This window comes from Leopardus geoffroyi, chromosome B2 (assembly GCF_018350155.1).
Source record: "Leopardus geoffroyi isolate Oge1 chromosome B2, O.geoffroyi_Oge1_pat1.0, whole genome shotgun sequence".
Classification (NCBI taxonomy): Eukaryota; Metazoa; Chordata; class Mammalia; order Carnivora; family Felidae; genus Leopardus; species Leopardus geoffroyi.
This window is the reverse complement of record NC_059332.1, coordinates 125,095,608-125,117,360: the sequence shown is the minus strand read 5'-3', so window position 1 is coordinate 125,117,360 and position 21,753 is coordinate 125,095,608. Positions and strand designations below refer to the sequence as shown.

The 21,753-nt window shown below is 42.2% G+C and overlaps 1 protein-coding gene and 1 long non-coding RNA gene across 11 annotated transcripts in view; both read left to right on the top strand.

Annotated features, from left to right (window-relative positions):
* The window catches only part of NHSL1 (NHS like 1), a 246,822-nt gene that overhangs the window by 148,446 nt on the left and 76,623 nt on the right, over positions 1-21,753 (top strand). Inside the window, exon 1 of one of the 10 annotated variants that reach the window (XM_045499795.1) lies at positions 16,046-16,166. The exons of the other annotated variants lie outside the window; for them this stretch is intronic. Within the exon in view, the coding sequence (XP_045355751.1) occupies positions 16,106-16,166 (61 nt within the window). The 5' untranslated portion in view covers positions 16,046-16,105. Of the gene's footprint in view, positions 1-16,045; positions 16,167-21,753 lie in introns of those variants that run through there. 10 annotated transcript variants of the gene reach the window in all.
* LOC123609080 lies at positions 194-6,528 on the top strand. The gene is made up of 2 exons (XR_006717601.1): positions 194-6,030; positions 6,269-6,528. It is a non-coding gene; the product is annotated as an uncharacterized LOC123609080 (long non-coding RNA).

Sequence of the window (21,753 nt, the reverse complement as noted above, 5' to 3'; positions counted from 1 at the left end):
TCCACTTAGCTTTAAAACAAAAACAAAACAAAACAAAAAACACCACCAGTCCAATGGATAGTCTGGTGAATGGGCAGTTGAGCCTGGGCAAAAAAAGAAAAGTGGTAAAATTGTCTTTAGAAGTATGGATTTTTTTTTCTCTTAGCAGACCAAACGTGAGGTTTTTGGGTTTTGTTTTTTTTTTTTGTTTGTTTTGTTTTGTTTTTTTTGTTTTTTTTTAAACACCTGCTGAAATACTTCCATTGGAATTTTACGTCCTTTGGTCTTCTCATCCCTTGTAACTTTTCAGGTGCACTGGATTATTTCCTAGGGCCCCCTGTATGCAGTTCATTCCACTTTCATCATAACCTTTGTTCCCCGTTTTCTCTGTAAATATGCATACGATTTGGTCACTGTAGTTTTCTCTCTGGACTAGGTAGCATGAGAACAAGCTGGTTATTATTCAGGACCTTATGTCAGACTACGCCTAGAGGTGCTCTATTAATATCTGTTGAGTGATTGAGCGCTTAGCTGCCTTAGAGACTTTATTCCTTTCCTTCATCTCTGTGAACTGTTATGGTTATTAAAAGTTACAAGAAGTTTGATGAAGAGGTTGTCTTTTCAGCTCAAAAACAATGAAGATGACAGACCCATCATTTTAATGACCAGTTGAGATCTTACTAACATGCACATTCAGGAATATGAGCCTGAAGCCTTCTTGATGTTTTTAACCAGAACTACAATTTCTGCATGTGAAGCAGAAAGACTCTTAACCTGGGAGTCAGGGAGCATGTCTGGATCCTGAGTCTATCATTTACTGACTCTGAGGAAGCCACTGAACCACTCTGAGCCACCTAACGCATAGAAGTGACTGTCCTGCTTGCTTGTTGGGGTGATTCTGTGGGAATCAGATGAGATAAGGCGCCTGGAATGTCATGGGAAACTGGCAGTCCTCTGTCTCCTCCTGTTCCCATTCTCCCACACTTCTGTCAACTCTCCTCCCGCTTTACTGTGCTCTGGAACCCATCTGTCCTCTCTGTCTTCTGGGCCAGCGCTGCCCAGGAGTGGGCATTCTTTTCCTGGCTTATCAGGCTCCTATCTCCCCGATTCTAAGCTACTTGTCCCCTGGACCTACCCAGACTCTCTCCAGAATGTGGTTTCTTCTCTGGTTAACACTCTTCAGTCCCCTCACCATGTTATTGTTTTTAGGTTAAAGTCGATTTCCTTAACATGATGTATATGAGCTCTTCATGAAAGAACGCCTCCATATTCTCCTCTTCAGCTTCAGTTCCCACTAGCCACTCTGCTTTCCATGTTTACCACTTTTTTTGAGAGAGACCGACAGAGAGAGAGAGTGGGGGAGAGGCAGAGAGAGTGGGGGAGAGGCAGAGAGAGAGAGGGAGAGAGAGAATCCCAAGCAGGCTCTGTGTTGTCAGCACACAGCCTGACTTGGGGCTCGAACTGTGAGATCATGACCTGAGCTGAAACCAAGAGTCAGACGCTTAACCAACCGAGCCACCCCGGCACCCCCATATTTCCCACTTTTGTTCGTCTTTCTCTGCATGTGCCAGGATTGTCTGCTTAGGAGGAATCTCTGTTTCTCCCCTGGTACATCATCCTAACATTTCGATTGGACCAACAGGACCCTGTTCAGACATTCCCTCCTGTAGAAGTCCTCCATGAGGACCTTCCAAAGCTGGTTTTAACTGCTCTGTGTGGCCTGCCATGTTGTCCTACAGCAGTTTTCTCGTGCTGGGCAGTAAGGCAGGGAATGTGCGTTCTTCCTTGCCCTCGATGCCAAGAATCACATAAATGTTGGCTGGTTGAATCAATTCATTAATACTGAAACGTTTGAAAAATGTGAGGGGAAAATTCTGGCGCATCATCTGTCTTAGTATTAGAAACAAAATAGGAAACATTCCCCTGCCCATGTATAAAGGTATGAACTGTTCACATCTGGGGTACTGTGCCTCATTCCAGCTGTTCTCTATAAATAATTTCTCAGGTGTTGAATGCACAAAAAGTTTCAGTTAAGATGATGTGCCTCGGAAGGAGAAGCAGCTATGCCAAGAAATCCTAAAATAATTGGGATTTACCCAGGAAAACTGTGTTTGGGATGCAGCGCCACAATATTCTGCAAGAGGAAGTGACGTGGATGTTTTCGACCAGAGCTAGGCCTTCAGGACGAGGGATAGAGGATTCATCGCCTGGAAGAGTGGTACAAACTGAAAATATTAACCCATTCGAGAAAAGCACTCAGAAACAGCGATTGAGACAGAACTGATTATCAAGGTGAAATGGTCTGAGTCTTTTGGCATGGAGGCATCCAAATAATGGAAAACTCCACTCTGCCGATGCTGACGGGCAAAATTTTGCGCCCCCCCCCCCCCCCCCCCCAGGACTTTCATCCCCTGGTGCCATGCCTGTCAATGTGTTCCACTGCATGGCAAAAAGAGACTTTGCAGATGCAGTTAAGGTTACCACTCAGTGACCTTAACGGGAGAATCGCCTGGATTATCCAGGTGGGCCCATGTAATCATCGGAGCCTTTAAGAACAGAGCTTTCTCCCAGCTGCTGGTGAAGGCGAGGTCAGGGGGAGTCTAAGCTTGGGAAGGAGTCCGAGTGTTGCTGGCTTGAAGATGAAGGGAGCCACTAGGAAGCCGTGAGAAGGAACTGAATTTTGCCAACAACCTGAATGAGCTGTCAAGCAGGTATTCTTCCACGGTGTCCAAATAAGAGCCTAGGCCAGTCAACACCTTGACTTAGGCCTTGTGAAATACATATATTTTTAAGTTTATTTATTTTTGAGAGAGAGAAAGAGAGAGAGAGCGAGCATGTGCGCACAGGGAAGGGGCAGAGAGAGAATCCCAAGCAGGCTCCACGCTGTTAGCATGGGGCCCAATGCAGTGCTCGATCTCACGAACCCGTGAGATCATGACCTGAGCCAACATCAAGAGACACTTAACCGACTGAGCCACCCAGGTGCCTCTAGGCCTTGTGAAATCTTAAACAAAGGACACTGTGAGATAATAAAAGGGTATTGTGTTAAGGTGCCAAAGTCATGGTAATTTGTTACAATAGCTGTAGAAAACTACCACACCAACAAAACAAAAAATGGTGCCGGAGCACGGGAGCTTTTTGGTGTGGGGACCTTTCTGTCAGGAAGACTTGATTTCCAGTGGGCCTTGGTATTGAATGGACCAAGTTTGAAAACACTAGAATTGAATGTTCTTTCTGACAGCTGTAAAGTGTCTTTATTTCTGGGTGATCCAAGGTCTTTCCCTAACATTGGAGCATCATAGTTGATTCAAGGTATGCCCCTGAGTGGGTCTCCAACTTCTAAGGCCTCCAGTGGAAAAATCAAGACTGATCATACGTTATTATATGCTGAATTTGTACAGGAGTAGTTAGCAATAATCAGAGGAATAAAGATTGTTTTTGGTAGTAGAATATCAAAAGCTCATTGTCAGTTTTTCCAAGTGTTGTGTAAAAGCAGGACATCAGAGGTGTTTACTTCTTTTTAGTACTGTTTTTCTAATATTGCCTTTATGAGAGCCATTCTGTTTGTCGAGGCCCCCTTCAAAGCCTTGAAATATACTCTTTTTTTGTTAATAAAAATGGAGGAGTTGATTCAATGTCATTTAAGAAATACTGTACTCTTACTGGAATTCTAATTTTTTTAAAATGTTTATTTTTGAGAGAGAGAGAGAGAGCGTAATCAGGGAAGGAGATGAGAGGGGGAGACACAGAATCCGAAGCAGGTCCAGGCTCTGAGCTGTTAGAGCAGAGCTCGATGTGGGGCTCGAACTTGTGAACCTCGGGATCATGACCTGAACTGAAGTTGGACACTCAACCCACTGAGCCACCCAGGCGCCCCTCTTGTTGCAATTCTCAAAGCCATTTATTTCGGTTGTGAAATGCAGGACCGGCAAAAGTTAAGTCTGGGCTGTGCTTTGCCAATGTGGTGAATTTATTTGTATGAAATATTAAAACAGGCGACTTGGTATGAGTTGGCTTGAAACATTAGAACAGTTGAGTCTGCACGGGATGATGATAGAGTCAGAAATTAACAGAGCTAATAACCCTACTTAATCACTCACCTTTGTAGGAATTAAGTAATGACTGCCTGCATCTTTCTAGAGGAAAAATCATGAATTATACATTTATTCCTCTCAAACATAAAATAACAAGCTCATCAATAATTCTTTTAGTGACTAGTCAAAGAATGAAAGTTAAAAAGACTGGCTACTGACTTGATGGGCCACCGCTGCCGATGAAGTTTACAAAGTTGACAGTGTTTTGTTCTGTTTTGTTTTTTTCTTGCTTGCTTTAGTTATTTTATAGGTGTAACAAATGTGAGCTGTAATCCTTAATTTGGGAATGAGTTTTATTTGATCAGGTGCATTAACTTCGTCGTGCAGAGATTGTCTACATTTTCTTTTCTAAGCCAGTCTCTCTTTGGCATCTTAGCATATTTGGTTTTTTTTCCGAAAGAAACATGTACTTAGTCTGAGAGCAAATTCATTATACGGTAGTGTTGGAAGGCCAGGCTAACACTACTAGCAAATTGTCCACTAAACAGCTACTGAATTGTCACCGTGCACTTCCTTTCTTCCTTGATATTAAACTTGGCACAATCGTTAACCTGGATCTGCTTCGCTTTTTTTTCTTTTCTTTCTTTTTCTAAATAATTTCACATCTCTTCCTGCTGAGTGGAAACCTTTGGCTCTTGCTGTTCTACTGTCCTCCTTTACTTCTCTTATTACTCCAGTTGTTCTTGGAGTGTTAGGAATATATTTTTAGAAAGGAAATAGAAACAAAATCTTTAGGCTTATCATGTAATCATGTGAAATTATATTGACTTACAAAGCCTTGTAATTAATTATGCCAGATAACTTGCTTTCTCCCCATAATCCTGTCATCTGAGCCTGAGAGGTGCAATTTGCCACTTCCCCGGTAAATTACAAAATGCGAATCGGAAAATGGCCCGCGTACGGCAGTGGAAGAATTATGGGAGGAAGAAATAATAAGAAGGAGCTGGCCTCTCATTCACAGGTTCTTGTCTGGGGCTTTCTAATCACTGATGACTTTGGCTCCACCTGTGGAACTATGCGGCCTGTGGGGCAAGTCACTTAACTTCCCTGGGTCTCTGACCTTTCGTCTCTAAAATGCAAATGGTAATTCCCTAACTGATAAGATTTTCATGAACTTTTAAGTGGGATAATGGATGTAAGGCTTTGCCCGGAAGCTTGGCTAAACCCACTAACTGTTAACTGGCATTTTTCTTTCTGCCCTGTGTGCGTGCTGAACGCTCACAGCCTCTGCCCGTCTCACTGGTATTTGTCCCACCGTAGTGCCAAACAGGATCTTTTCATTTTGGGTTTTTGGTTTCCTAAGTGGATTGGTAAGGGTCCTAATAGGTAGGCACTTCTTTCTACTTTTCATATGTAAATGCCCTCAGCAAATGTCTGGGGGCTGGTAATCCTGCTGCACTCGGACTTGACCATTTAACTGGAGCTCTAAATTCAGCTGCTCTTCGCGGATGTAAAGGAGGGGATTTGTTTTCATGGTGTCACAAGCCTCATAAGCTTCATAAACTTCTTTTGTCACTTCAGATTTAAAAAAGACATCCCCCCCCCCCCCCCACTTTCTCTTTCCCTGCTGCAGTTGCACACTGCTGTTTGTGAGTAAAGTTGGAGCAGTCATCTAAATGTCTACATGGTTTTTGGTGTTTCATGGTGTTCCCTCTGTACTTGACTTCAGTTTCCAGAATATGTAACTACGAAAGAAATCCTTATCTGCACAAACTCCGGTGCCGTCTCACAGAGCTGGTCTTGACCTCCTATGTCAATAGGATAAAAAAGGAGGAGACAGAGGAGGGGAGACCGAGATTTGTGTACTGCTTATATAGCTGGCTCAATTTGCTTTTCCTGCTTAAACACGACAAAGCAAAGACAAGCTAAAGTTACACACGTGACAGGGTGCATTACCTTTTAAAGCGTATCTCTGAGTGCCAAGAGGCAGGATAGATGCCGGGGGGATTTCAAAAAGGTATCAAGAGGGGCGCCTGGGTGGCGCAGTCGGTTAAGCGTCCGACTTCGGCCAGGTCACGATCTCGCGGTCTGTGAGTTCGAGCCCCGCATCGGGCTCTGGGCTGATGGCTCAGAGCCTGGAGCCTGTTTCCGATTCTGTGTCTCCCTCTCTCTCTGCCCCTCCCCCGTTCATGCTCTGTCTCTCTCTGTCCCCAAAATAAATAAACGTTGAAAAAAATGAAAAAAAAAAAAAAAAGGTATCAAGAAAGACAAACTTCTTATGGAGAACTATCAAGATGGATTTTATTCAACTTCAGACCATACGTCGGGTATGTTCAAATTCACTAGTGTTACAGATGAAAAGTAGAAAGACAAGAGGAGATTTAAATACAAACGCAGATTCTTTAGAAGGTAGATGCAGATACAGAGAAAGTTAAATTTTGAAACTGATGGGATGTAGCCAAAACTGCAGGCAGAGGAAAATTAGTAAACCTACATGTTTTTATTTTTAGACAAATGAAAAGCTCTGGACTCGAGGAACAGTGTAAAGGAACGTAGTTATTGAAACACCTTATAACAAGAATGGGAGGAAAATGGCAATCTGCTGGAACAAGTTTCATATGTCCTAGGTGTTTCAGGTGACAGAGAGAGGAGGGAAGTGTATATATGAGAAGGAAAAGAAGTGGGAGCTGTATATGGCAAAATATGATATTTTGACATTATGGCTTGGGAACCAAAGAGCACATTTTACAATTTTTTTTTAATATATGTTTATTTATTTTTGAGAGAGAGAGAGAGAGGGAGAGAGAGGGAGGGAGGGAGAGAAAATGAGTGGTGGAGGGGCAGAGAGAGGGAGACCAAGTATCTGAGGCAGGCTTTGTCCTGTCCGTGCAGAGCCCAGTGTGGGGCTTGAACTCACAAACTGTGAGATCATGACCTGAGCCAAAGTCGAATGCTTAACCACCTGAGCCACCCAGGTGCTCCTAAAATTTATTTTTAATCTTGGGATCATTTTGGCTAAATATTTTCAAAAAAATTTTTTTTCTAAAAGACTTCCTCATAAGATCCCCAAATATTTCTCCAACAGTTAAGTAGTCCTTAGAACTGCCCTAATGTATCAGCCCAGCTCACCTTTTTGTTTTCTTTTGTTTTGCAACCAAAGTGTATCCGTGATTTTATATCTTCTAGCTTTGGGTGCGTTATATAGTGAGTGTATAGGCCTGAGTCCTTGCTGTTTCAGACAAGCCGGAAGCATTCTGTCTTTTATCTATTTGTTTCACATTGTTTTGTGCCCAAAATAGAACTTAGAGTTCAACTGGTGCCATTTTACCATTTCAGATTTGAAACACCCAAGGCCCCGAGACATGAAGGTTCCAGGCCTCACGTAGCAGGGTGCAAACTAGCAATTGCTGTCCTGGCCCAAAGACTTTTGTCTCCAGCATAGTTTGTCGACAGCCCAGTTGCTGTATGTACCAACCCTTCCTCAAGACCCTTTCAACCAATTTTCTCTTTAGCATTTATTAAACGGAGCTTTGGCAATCAGGGCTTCCGTCGTTCAGATGATTGTCAGAAAGACTCTCTTTTTTAGTTTATTTCTGATATTTGAAGAGTGGCCCTGTGATAATTTTTATGCTATCCTTCAATATTTCAAAATCTGTTTTCACTTGGGAGCCCATTTACCGTGGGAAGAAAACCATTAAATCATCACACTAGTGTTTCCTTTTTGGAAGACTTTTTGGCAGTGTCTGCTAAAGCTGAATATATGCATTCCCCGTAAACCAGCAACTTCCCCTTCTAGGAGTCTGCCCAGCATAAAGGTAGAAATGTGTTCACCAAATGACATCTATGAGGAGAATGTTCATAGCTGCACCGTTCATAAAAGCCCCAACTAGAAAAACAACAAAATAACAAGAAATGACCGTAAACAATGCAGGGAGTCAGCATTCTGTTCGCTGTACGGCCATGAGAATAAACAGACTCCTGCATGCACCACACAGGTGAATCTCACAAACACAGTGTGGAGTGAACTAGGCTAAACACAGAAAGTCTGATTCTACTCCTACAAAATTCAAAACCAGGCGAGAGTAGTCTATGGTGATTGTGTGAGGGTGGCGTCACTTTGGGGGGTGGGGGTAGCGATGACAAGAGCATGAACAGAGTTCTGGGAACTGGGCGTCCTCTACATCTTGATCTGGGTGCTGGTCACATGGGCGTTCGCTTTGTGGCACGCTTCTATTTTGTGCCCTTTTCTGTACCCCATAAAAAGTTGACTGAAAGCCCAGGCTTAATTTTAGCTTTTAGTTTTCCTGCTTCGTTTAAGTCTGTGTGGGGCTCAGCCCTCTGTCTGCTTCGCAAAGTGCTTGTTCCTGCCTTAGCTATTCCCAGAGGTCCTATTACATGGTGAGTAGGTAGGAGGAAGCCTTCAGCATCCCAGACCTGGTTTGAATTCTTGACCCGCCACTTGGCATGCTAATGGCTTTTGAAAATCACCTAGCTTCTTTCAGAGCCACTATTTTCTCAACTTGAAAAATGGGGATAAATAAAAGCTCCAGCCCTCGAGGGCTGCGATGTGTGTTAAATGAGATACTGTGCATGAAATGCTCAGCCCGGAGTAAGCACCATTTGCTTCTAGCTATTATTTTTCTTTTGTTTCCCTAAAGACTGTTCTGTGCTTTTAACATACGGAACAATCTTGCCATTCGGCACCAGGCTTGACCTACGGCTTAGACACAGGATTGGGCTTTCCATTCTTACCTCCTTGGAAAAGATTTCATACTCGAAATTACTTCTCTGTACTAGTACTTCATATGCATGATTACAAATCCATAAGCCAATCAAGAATTCCTCTTTTTTTTTTTTTTAATTTTTTTTTTTTCAACGTTTATTTATTTTTGGGACAGAGAGAGACAGAGCATGAACGAGGGAGGGGCAGAGAGAGAGGGAGACACAGAATCGGAAACAGGCTCCAAGCTCTGAGCCATCAGCCCAGAGCCTGACGCGGGGCTCGAACTCAAGGACCGCGAGATCGTGACCTGGCTGAAGTCGGACGCTTAACCGACTGCGCCACCCAGGCGCCCCAAGAATTCCTCTCTTAAAAAAAAAAAAAGTCATGAAAGGGTGTGCGCGTTGGGGAGGATGGAGGTCGTTTCTTTTTTCCATTAATGAAACTCATTAATTCAGAGAATAATTCCCAGCCTTTCTGCTTGAAGATTATTGTCATTCATTAACCCAGATTGTTGAATCTTGTTTCATAATGTGAATCTAAAAAAAGGCTCTGCCGTGGCTTGTGAACTCGGAAACAAATAAGAGAACTTGAAGAAAAATGAAGCAAACATTTTTTGAAAAAGGAAATCCTAAGGACTTATTTCAGTTCTTGACATTACTTGACCTTGCATATCCTTCAGTGCCCACCTGTTTTTCTGTCTTCAGAGCAAAACTTAGTAATCAAACACGTGGTCTGCATCCGATCTTCCCGCTTCCCTACTCCCTCGTCACTTTTTCATACACCAGAATCTGGATTTCTGGCCCTCCGATGCACTGTACATTCTCTTCAGGGACATTAAAACTTCCGCGTGACCAGATGCAGTGCTCAGGGTTCTGTCTTTGCCTTATTAGCATATTCTGTGGAGTTGCCTACTGCATTTCCCACACCCCTCAAAAGTACTTCTTCTCCTGAATTCAAGAAACTACTTCAGCCACTTCTAGCTCCTGGAGTGGATTCTCCTCCTCTTTTTCTAAGGAAGAGCCATAGGGTTCAATCTTCTGTTCTCTTGTGCGCCTGCCTCCTTTCCCTAAATGTTGTCATTCGGTGGCTTGAAGTACCTTCTGTATGCTCGTTTCCAAGTGGCTTTAATCTCCAGCACTGGCCTCTCTTTTGAGCCTCATGCGACTGCCCGTGTGAGATTTCCACATGCCATGTCTGGATTCCTTTCCCCTCCATCCCTTCCTCCGCTGGGGTTCCCCTTCTCAGTAAATGGCATCACCAGCCTCCATCCAGGCACCTTTGAGAGAAAGTGTTCTCTTTCAACGTTTATTTATTTTTTGGGGGACAGAGAGAGACAGAGCATGAACGGGGGAGGGGCAGAGAGAGAGGGAGACACAGAATCGGAAACAGGCTCCAGGCTCTGAGCCATCAGCCCAGAGCCTGACGCAGGGCTCGAACTCCCGGACCGCGAGATCGTGACCTGGCTGAAGTCGGACGCTTAACCGACTGCGCCACCCAGGCGCCCCGAGAAAGTGTTCTCTTTGATCCCTCCTTTTCTTTCTGCCTCACATCCCATCTTTCTGTTCTGCCTCCAAAATTGATTTCAAATCCACCCATTTCTCCCTTTAACAATGTTCAAGCTGCCATCATTTCTTGCGTAGTTCGTGGCAATAGCTTCCTAATTCTACTTGCCCATACACAATCTGTTCTCCACACGGTGGTCAAAGAGAGATCTGATTGAAGTTCGTGTGTGTGGCATAAAGTCGAACTCGAGGTGGACGTGGCCAACTTTTCACTCAGGCGATGTCATAGGTAGACATGACGCTGAATTTTTTTTTTTTTTTAAGATAGAAAATTTCAGCAATATATGTGTGAAGAAAAGCATTACTAATCAACCCTATCCAATTCCTGAAATGGAGGGAATGGGAAATACTGCCACTGTGTTCTAGATCTTTCTCTCGCTTCCCTTCTCAAAACCCCCAGCTACGTGTGGAGGAAAGTCCTTTCTGAAGCACAAAGAAAAGCTACCACAGAGAACAACCTGCACACACTGTGCTTGTTTTCAAAGATCGCTTACAGAATTTTCCCCTGCTCCCCTTCTGATCTTCTGATGGGGTCTATGTATCATGGACAACAGGAAAGACATCTTAGACAAATGTCCCATTCGCCTTGCAAAATTAAATTATTCATGTATTGAGATGGGAGCAAATTACTTTCTCTATCCAGGATGATAGCTCTCTGATTTTTTAAAAAAACTGGATAGGAACATTAATATTTCATGCTTTTATTATAATATCTGGGTGTTTATGAAGAAATAAATATTTGCAATTAATGAGATCCATAGAAATTCCATTTGATTGCCATTGTTTCTTGATAAAAGTTGAAGGTCTTCACTTTATCAAAAGAAAAATTGAATAGCAGAATAGTTTCTTTTGAAGATTTGCTTTCTATTAAATTATTACCATGGATTATACTTTGAAAAAAATACTGTTGAAGATATCACCAAATACATGGGAAAGCATTTTTATTCTGCCTGATTCACAGAGGGTCTGTTTGTGCAGTGGTGTTCAGAAAAGTCATATTTTCTCAATAGATGCTTACTTGTAGAGCGTTTTATTCTTCAGTGGCATTTTAGAAGTATAAATATTGAAGTTACTATGTCATTGTGTAGATTATTCACTGTCTTGTCCATAAGAAAGCCTACATAGTGGGGAAGTAAGGCCAAACTTCTATTATTTTTTTTTTCCAACTTTAAGTACATAAGGTAGTTGCAAAAGTGACTTCGCTGAATTTTTTCTTTTAATTTGTAAAGTCAGATTGCAACAACCCATGGACTCTTCTAGTTTCCTGAAAATCATTGCTGTGAATCTTACACCTCACCTATTTGGCATTATTTTTCATCTATGACATGAATTTGAGCATGTCTTTAAAAAAAAAAAAACTGTAATTCTTTTTTTTTTTTTTTTTTTTTTAAAGTTCTCAAGAAAGGGAGCCCATGGGAAGAAACCCAATTCTGGACTGTGATGAGTTTTTCTACTCAACAGCTGACGGTGTGGAATACTACTTGAGTTCTTGGGGACTACCAGTGCAATCTGAATAAAAGAATTCTCCGTTTCAGCTTCTGACTCAGGGAGTTCTGGTGTTAATAGCCATATTTCTGGATTTGAATCAAAACTGAGCTAAGAGACTACAAATCCCAATTGAGTTTGGATGATATTACAGCTTGTTCTTCCTGAAGAACGTGGCTGGGAATCCTGCAGCAGGTTCTGTCGTTGGCTCACCCAAATCCCTGTCTGGCCTGACCCCTTCTATCATGGTAGCTAAGCAGATGCCTTTACTCCCAGACTCCCTTGCAGCTAGAGTGCAGGTATGTGACAAAGGCTCTGTCCACCAGTATTGAATATGGATGCAGTACGAAACGTAGGCAGTAGCTGTATAGGTTGTTTGCATCGACTTGTAAGCCTACTAGCAGCATCGGCCTCTTGCTCTTGAGGCATTGGCTTCTCTGGACACTTCGCATCCAGACTTGCACAGGATCAGAAGTGACAGCAGGTGGCAGCAACAGCAGTGTTTCACTGTGACAGTTTTGGCAGTGCGGCATGTCAACTCCTCATCCTCTGGCCCTCCGGGAGATTCTGGAAGCTCCTTACTATCTCTTAATTCTTTTTGCTTAATATAACGAGTACGTTCTGTTGTTCCCATCTGAGTATTCTGACACTGCCTTCATAGCCGCTTTAACAAGGTGTGGGCTGTCCTGTTTCAGTTATCGGATGCTCTTTCCCTTAATACTGGTAGTGGTTAGATGTTCTTGTGTGTTCTTTATCAGAATTTACGGAGTACTTCAGTTCTGTGTAACTAAGGTTGGGGGAAAGTCAGCATTTAAAAAATACGTACCGAGAATATGTGATTTTTCAGTTATGGGCTTTTATCATGACCATATTGTTTATGCAAATTCTACTCTTAGGAGAAAATCAGTCTACGTATCAAATAATCAGGAACTAAAGTATTCACCCCAAATTGCCCAACATTATGAAATCAAAAGAGAGACCGGTAAGGCGGGAGGCTAACTCAAGTCAGCGGGTGGACGCATCCTACCCCTGGGCCGTTGGCGTCTAGCTAGAGTAGATAAAGCATTTAAGAGAGGCAGAAAGTGTGATGATCCAGCCAAAGGTTACCAAAAAGAGGGCAGACTAGTTACCCCCATTCCTTCTTTCATCAACATGGTCACCCTGGGATCTATAGCATTTGCCTACCTTTTTGCCTACCTTTTCGATTCAGTTTTCCTTTGCCTCTAAAATTTTTCTGAAACACAGACCACCGTCTTCTATGAAAACTTTTGATATTTAAGCCTAACCAACTGAGGTCTAACCTCTTTGACTTGACAGGCAAGGCGCCTCGAAAAAACTGGACCGGTCCTGATTTACTTTTCCAGCCGCATCTCCCACCGCCACCCCTACGAGCACCACTTTGTCATCCCAGTGGGCCAGCAGGTCCTCTCAGGCAGGTTCAATTGCAGACAACAATGTAAGCAGAAGCGGATTTAACACAGGGTGTATGGTACTTACACAATCATCGGAAAAGCTCGGGAAACTGGTCCAAGCTGAACTCCCAGGAACGACCCCCCCCACCCCCACCCCAGACACCATCTCAGAACTGACTTACCAAGGGAGCCATTATCTCTACTGCAGTCAGGAAGCTGGCACCCAGTGTTTGACTCCAAGACCACACCGCCTCAGCTGTATACCTTACTAGCAGATGAATGCCACCCGCTCTGCCTCCCATCCCCGCAAAAGTAGGGATTGGGCACTGAGACTTCAGTTACCACTCCTACCAAAATGACCCCACAGTCAGACTTAGCAGCAGAAATAGCCAAAGCAGCAGCAGTGTGGACTGATGTCCTCAGTCAAATTCACCAGCTGGACCAGCTTTGCAAACCAGGTGTAAGGGAGTTTGGGAAATGTGGTTTTCAGCTGCTAGACGTTCACATGCACCGCATTCTACAAGGTGGTTTGGGGCCGTGCAGGCGATGTGCACCGTCCGTTACACACGTAACTCAGTATTCCCAACATACAGACAACTCAGTTCCTTTGCTCGTGCTCTTTTGTTTAGTTGGAATGTGTTTCATATCCTTCTGCATCTAGCAAATTCTCACTCATCCACCTGCTATGTCGTGTTTCCTCATTTTCTCTGATATTATTTCCTTCTAGTTCCCATTAGAGGGCACCCTCTCTTTGAAAATATGTCTTCTTACCATTTGATTTTATCAGTCTTCTATCCAATGGAATTCCTAACAGATAAGGAATAGGTTGCTTATTCATTCATTTTGCTCTTCAATCAACAAACTTAACTGGCGTCTCCAAAACCAACAAAGGCCCGGTTCCCAACCTCAAGGAACGAAGGTCCTAGTAGAGGAGATAGATAAGCAAAATTAGGGAGGGATAAAGCCACAAAGGAGTGGGTAATGACTCTTCTGGGGAGAAGGCATGGGAGACAAAAAGGTCAAGGGAGACTTTGTAAGAGAAGGTTGTCTTCATCTGGGTTTCACCAGGGCCTAGTACTGTGCTTGGTGTATAGTGTCTTTAATGAGCAAGTCGAGGCTGGAAATGAAAGAAGTGATTTTTTTTTTTTTGAAACTAACTTTTGTGTCTAGTTAAAGCTGTCCGCCAATACTGTGAGACTTTAACATTAGTTGTTCTTTAATACCACAGAAGAAAGCTAAATTCTCTGGATCTCGTTTTGTTTAAGCTTTTTCCTTCTATAATTCATTCCTTTAATAAAACAATACTTGTGTGCCTACTGTGTATCAGATCTGGTGCTCAGCCCCCAGGCCTTGTGAATCCAGAGAGCCATGGCCTCTGGATCTTGTGTCTAGATCATGTGTCTAGTGGGACGTGTAGTCACTAAACAAACAACTATCCGAAAACAAGTGGTAGTGCAACAAGAAAAGCATGGGTCTTGATCAGGGTGATTAATAGGAGGTGTAAACCGAGTCAGAGGGTGAGGAAAGGTTTCTTTCCCCAAGGAAATGTCAGTTAATCTGAGACCCAGAGGATGATGGGAAGAGAGCAGGTAAAAGGCAATTTCCTCATCCTTCTGGCTCCCATTTTTACCTAGCAACCAAAAGAGTTGTCCTTGAACTCTTACCTCTCCCTGACCTCCAGCTCCCGTAATCATTTGATTGCCAATATACTTGGTATTCGGGAAAATGAATTCCAACTTCAACATACAGGGAAGCTTTTCAAAAAACGACTTACATCTGTGAAGTGAAAATAGCCATTATCTGTACAGAAGTTTTTATTTTGTTATTTGCAAGCTATTTCCTAAGGGAACTTTTCGTAGAGGTTAGGCTGTTGCAGCTCTGTAGGATAGATGCTTTTAAGTTCCTGGCTTTTTTCCTCCCTCATCCATTTCATAAAGATGGATGCTTTTCCTCTTTCTTTGAATGTACCCATGAATATTATGTGTTGTCACTTTTTTTTTAAGATTTTATTTTTAAGTAATCTCTACACCCAACATGGGGCTCAAACTCACAACCCCAAGACCAAGAATCACACACTCTTCCCACTGAGCCAGCCGGGTGCCCTCTTGTTACATGCTGTCCTGTTATATCAGATTGTGGAGTAACTGACTTTGCAAAGTGAACTGCTTGGATTTGGCTCTAGCCCCACAAAAATATCAGAGACGGGGCTTGCTGTGTGTGGAACACACAAAGCATTAAGGCAAACAGTCTCAAAAATTAACCTAAGAATGGATCATTGATGCTAGAGCATGAATAGATTTAGAGTAAGCGCATTTTATTAGGAGAGGAGGAAGAAAAATGTGTGTGGAGAATGGAGGCAACTTTAGGGAAACCCCATCCAGACAGGGCAGACGCAGGGAAATTAGCTAATCCTTTGATCCCTGTGGGAATCTTCTGCAACCCTTCTCTTGCCATTTGCATAGACCTGAGAAGAATTTGCAGGCTACCGCTGAAAGCACTTCTCTGCCCCAAGACTCCCAAATGATCCTCTTTACCACTGTGATGTTTTTAGGGCATTCTACACATTTTAGTTCTCTCTGAATGAAGCATTCACATTGCCATTCAACATGTCTAGTTTGGGGTGCATTCTAAGTCAAATTATACAAGAAGCTATTTGTGGCATTCAGCAGCTGCAGAAAGCAGAGGCGATTTTGGGGGTGGGGGAGCAAGGGAGAGTGGTGGTAGCAAACACAATTTAAGTGAAGCTGGAAAGTTCGGAATAGAGTTACCGTTGTTGATGGGCAGTTGTGATTGTACTGACAAGAGGAAGGAGGGAGGTTACCGAACAACAAAGTGAATTTTGTCCTATTTCAACACGGGACATCCTGCTGGCATGAACTCTCCATAGATGCTCTGGGATTTGTTTTGATAATGAATGTAATATATCCTCTGGAGTCTGTGCCTGATTCCTCTATCCAGTGGGGTACAGTCGGTGAGTATTTCTCTTCAGAAAGTAGTTAGAATAAAATAATTCCATTCCGTTGTGCATAAATGTCAAGACAAGTGCAGGTGTTTTAGGACCGCCTGCGAGAGCCTCAATGTTCATGCAATCAAACATGGTTTGCTAATGAAAAGCGGGAGCTTCATTTGAACTTGTTGTATCATGTAATGATTTACGTGGACTGCTACTCACAAAGAGACGGGTGTTTCAGATAAGGTGATACAAACGGGTTGAGCTGACTCTTCTGAGAGCTGCTGTACAATTTGACCGAGGTTTGGGAAGATAAGTTGCGTTACAAGAACCTATCTGCTTCATTTTCTCCCCAAATATCTGTCTCGCTTTTCTTTTTACCTGGTTCGGGGAAAATACTTGCTTTTGTGTCTTTATTGTGGGTCAGAATCGTTACGGTGATTTCTACTCCCTTCACCTTTTCCCCTTAGCGATAAAAACAACAACAACCAAATACAGTGTACTGAAATAGGAACTATCTGCACCTGTCTTTACAATTCCAAGCTTCCTATTTTTGACTGCACGTTGAAACTGTTGTTAGTTAGGTCCATGAGGGAAACTGCTCGTCTTAACCCTTCCTAACATTTTACTTGCTAAGATGTGACGAATTCCATTTTTTTGTGTCTGCTGTTTTGAGCCCTCGTGATAGTGCTGGGGAGGAGCTAAGCCTATCATTTTAACAAAGTCAGTGGCCAGCCATTATCTAGCACCAGCATTCTTGCTTTGATTACCATTTGATTTTTCTCAAATTCTGTGTGGGCCTAATTATGTGGGCCGTGCAATCAACACGCCTCCCTTCCTTCCAGCTGTGCCCTAATTGTATTGCCCTCTGGTTCCGGGAAATGCCAGCAAGCATGGGGGCACTTCTGTGGCGTCAGTTCAGAATCTACGTTGTGAACTCCTTGCTTTAGACGTATTAGGTTACTAGAATGTAGAGCTACTGAACATATGTCTCCCTGCAATGATTGATGTCTTCACCCTTGCGTCTTGCTCCCATTTGCTGTTCAGTTATCAAAAATAATTCTTATCTCCCTCCATTGCAAAGAAAAAAAAATCAGGGAAAGAGTATGAAACATTGAGCTCATAGGAAAGGTTTTATTCCTTTCAAAAGTCTCTGACTGCTTGATTTTAATGAAAGTTCTGTACCCTCCAGACTAATTCGGAACATCATTTTATGCCTGGCTGACCTTCCTTTGCTCCTGCTGTGACCCCTCCAGCATAATTACAGAATCCTCATAGCACTCACGCTTAATAAGGAGCTAGGGTTTCTCTGAAGAATGCTGCTGCTGTCCATCCAATAGTTTCAGACTGTGTAATTCTTCTTTTTTTTTTTTTTTTTTTAAGCCAACCCTAATGAGACAAATGTTATCTTCACCTAGGTCAACCTTTGCGATGACTAGAAAGCCAAAGACAGTTTAGACATTTTAACTAGTGCTGCTGTCAGTTCATCAGCAAAGCAGAGCGGGCTGTCTTAATTTGTCTAATTATCATTTTGCGTGTGAACCAGCTGGCCTCTTAACAAAAGCAGTTGGTCACACCAGTTTATTAATTGTAGCGCTCATCTTAACCATATGGGAAACAATACAAGAGCTCACAGGAAGTAGAGAAAAGAGAAACTGAACAGTTTGTGAGGTTGTTCCGTTGCTTACAAAACAATGCCTTCAAATGATGCTTTAAGTCTTTCTATTTATTGATCATTCACTGTGATTAATTTAAGTGATGATAAGTAATCATTTTCCTTCAGTCATTTTAAATAAAGCATGTTTTGTGTGTTTGTGGGGAATACGGCTTCGGAATCATTTTCTCCCTAAATGAAAACACTTCCGGGGCACCTGGGTGGCTCAGTGGTTAAGTGTTTGACTTCGGCTCAGGTCATGATCTCACAGTTCGTGGGTTCCAGCCCCATGTCAGGCTCTGCGCTGCTTCGGATTCTGTGCCTCCCTCTCTCTGCTTCTCCCCTGCTCATGCTCTGTCTCTGTCTCAAAAATAAAGATAAACATTAAAAAAAATAATAATAAAAAATGTTTTACATAATTCAGGGGTGTTTCCTTAAGCTGCGTTTGGTTGCAGATGCGAGGTAGTTTAAGAAAATTCACAGAGATTATAGAGTAGGGGTCTTCCTTTGGTGGAGGAAGATGAGAACGGTCTTTTGAGACTTGTTAAATTAGAGCCGTTTCTTCCAAGCTTTTCTGTCAAGAGACAGTAGCAGAGGAGTCATTGTCCTGTACCAGTGTTTCGTTAGTTTACAGCATCCGCCTGTAGGTGGCGACCTTCTACTTTATTTTGTCAGCTGTCCCCCCCCCCCACCCCAGTCCCACCCCACATGTAGTCTTGATGAGGATGTGACCTTTGCTCAGTTTTTTTTCTAAGTAGAAAATTCCCAAGTACAGATTTCTTGTAAGTTTTGTAATACCATCAATCAATGAATCCTTAATATTGTCCAATTTTAGAGGTGCAAGACAGCGCAGAGTATAAAGCACTTCAGCTCATCACGTGGCTCTCAAATTAGATCTCTCAGATCATCACATTCATTATACTATGGCTTTTCAGGCAGCAGTGAGATTTCGTTTTTCTTTCTTCCCTGAAGATTTTAAAAGGAAGGTTGAATTGATTTTTTTTTCTTTTCAAATTTAAGGTTCATTTCCTTTTAAGTTATTTTTATTACAAAAGGATATAATTATGGCAAATTTAAATAGCACAGAAAATTATCCTCTTCTGTAAGACAGGGTAGACCCCTAATAAGCATTCTGTGTTTTGAATGATTGAATTAGGAAAGGCAAAGTGAGTTAACTTTAGAATTGGACTAATTGATATGTAGCTCTAACTCATATACATTATTTTTCTCCTGAATGAGACTTTATATTCCTAATATAGGCTGAGCAGAATGAATTAGATGAATCAGTACTAGGTGGGTGGATGGATTAGAGCTCTACAACATGTCATGAAGAATAATTGGCACAAGCATAAGAGGCTTAGAGTTAAGGAAATCATTCGTTCTTTCTGCGAGACAGATGCAGTTCACTTTTGAGGAAGTTATACTCGAAGGAACATGGCCTGTATTTTTGAACTAAAGAGTTACTAAAGCTCTGTCAAGGAATGTGTCTTAAGGAAAAACAACCAGGGCATGCCAAGTGGATCAGTCAGGGATCGAGCATCCCAGGTGGAAGAATGACAGGTGCGAAGGCATGGGGGCAGAGATGAGTGTGGACAGTTGGAGCCCTGCCCCCCCAGCCTACTCCCAGTGAGGGCAGCGAGAGCCTGGTGTCCTAACGAGTGGAGAGCACAAAGGAGGATTCACGGGGGTGCTGGATAGCTCTGTGATGCACGTACTGCGGGTCACTTATTTTGTGTAATAAAAAACAGTGGATTGGATGCCTTTTGAGACTGTCTTCAGCTCTGTCTAGGAAAATAGGAAATCTCTCCTTTTCAACTTGCCCTTGCCATAACCCTGCTCACCATTTCTTCCAACCTCAGGACCCATTCCCATTCCCTTCACAGAGCTCTCCACTGTCAGCCCCGCCTCGTGCCCATTATCTCGGGACAGTCTCCAGATTGTCCCCTGCCCCGCATTAGAGAGACATTGCATCCTTCCATCTCTGCGGGCAGGGTTGAACTTGGCATGCTGTGTCAGCAGAGCTCCCTTTGTGTTTTAGACTTTTGATTGGGGTTTCTTTTTGTCATAGCATGTTTTCTGTCTGCCTCGCCTTTCATTTGTTCAGCACTTGCCACGTGAATGTTGTGGCTTGACTAAACTAGTCACAATGGTAGCAGACGTTTTGAAATTGACCGAGCAGATGGTAGCAATGGTTTTAGATTAAATTATTAACTAGGATCCACAGCAGAAGCCTTTAGCTTCAACATATGCAGAGTAAAGGGTGTTTCCTAGCATCAGAGTTAACTGGCAAAGTGGATGCCAGATCAGGTTCCTTCTAAATAACTGATACATTATCATCTCTTAAGGTTTCCCTTTCTACACCCACCAGCTCCCCCCACCAGATACTGATGGGGAGATTTCCACGGGTCTTGCTTTCCATATGCCATATGATTCATCATTAAAGATTAATTCAGAAGCAGAAGAAAGAAAAGATCATTGCACTAGTGAAGTTCTAGAATGTTGGGGATTTTTAACATACTTTTATGAAATATCATAATTTAAGGGACAATTAATATAATTCTTCATGAACATCTGTTATCAGACACGTTTTCTTTCTGGGATGTGCCTCCATAACGTTACCGTTTTTAAATTAAAAACATTTTTTAATGTTTACTTATTTTGAGAGAGAGAGAGAGAGAGAGAGAGAGAGAGAGCCCGAGCAGGGGATGGGCAGAGAGAAAGAAGGAGAGAGAGAATCCCAAGCAGGCTCCATACCATCAGTGCAGAGCCCAGTGCGGGCTCAAACTCACGAACTGTGAGATCATGACCGGAGCTGAAATCAAGGGTCAGACGCTTAACTGATTGAGCCACCTAGGCACCCCTCTACAACATTACTGTGTGTGTGTGTGTGTGTGTGTGTGTTATCATTAGATAACTGTAGAAAGCATAAGATTGAGATCCCACCCAGTACATAATTGAAATTTCTCTACTTGCTGTGTAACGCCTTTCTTTATAGCTGGTTTCTCTAAAACTTGTATTCTCTCCAGGATACGCATCTGACTGTGGTGTTCCTTAAATCTCTTTTAATCTGGCACATTCCTATCATTATTATTTAATTGTATAACTGGAGAGGCCAGACCTGCAAAATGTTCCACTTTTAGTTTGACTGTTCATTTTTAGCTCTTGTATTCCCTTTACACAGGAAATATTTAACTTCTCAAAAATGTTTAACTTGATTTTACCATAGGTGATGTTTATCCTTGGTATTTCATCACACCAGGGGACACATGTTATTGCTTCTCCCTTTTATGTCTGCTGGACTAGGAAGGTGGCAGGCTGGTCCTTTTCCTGTGCAGTGGCTCTAATATTTCTCTTACATGGCAGCTTTTCAGTAATGGAATAAAAAATTGACCAGTGAATCAAAGAAGAAGTTTTGAATGCTTAAGGTCTTAGACTATTGAGAGAGGAATAGTAGAAATTTGTGAGAATACCTGCTGTGAAAAATAAGAGAGAGATTCTTTAGTCACATGTAACCAACTCACCTTTTGGGTTATTTCTAGTCAGTTAAATGCCTAACAGCAAAAACCTATAGTCAATTCAATTTGTCTTGAATAATATAAAGTATATTTTTTTCATCTGTTGTGTTAAATCCTTACGGCAGTATATCTATATCTATATCTATATCTATATATGTATCTTAAATTACAATTGTGTTAACAAATGAATTTTACTGTAGATTTTTAAAAAAATCCTTTACTTGTGAAATTTGATCTCCTTGAAATTCAATTTTCTCTCTGGACATCTTGTATTTTATCTGATAGCCCTGTGTTTTTTTTTTTTTTTTTTTTTTTTTTACAATTTTATTTATTTATTATTTACTTATTTGTTTATTTTTAAATTTACATCCAAGTTAGTTAACATATAATGTAATAATGATTTCAGGAATAGAATTTAGTGATTCATCACTTATATATA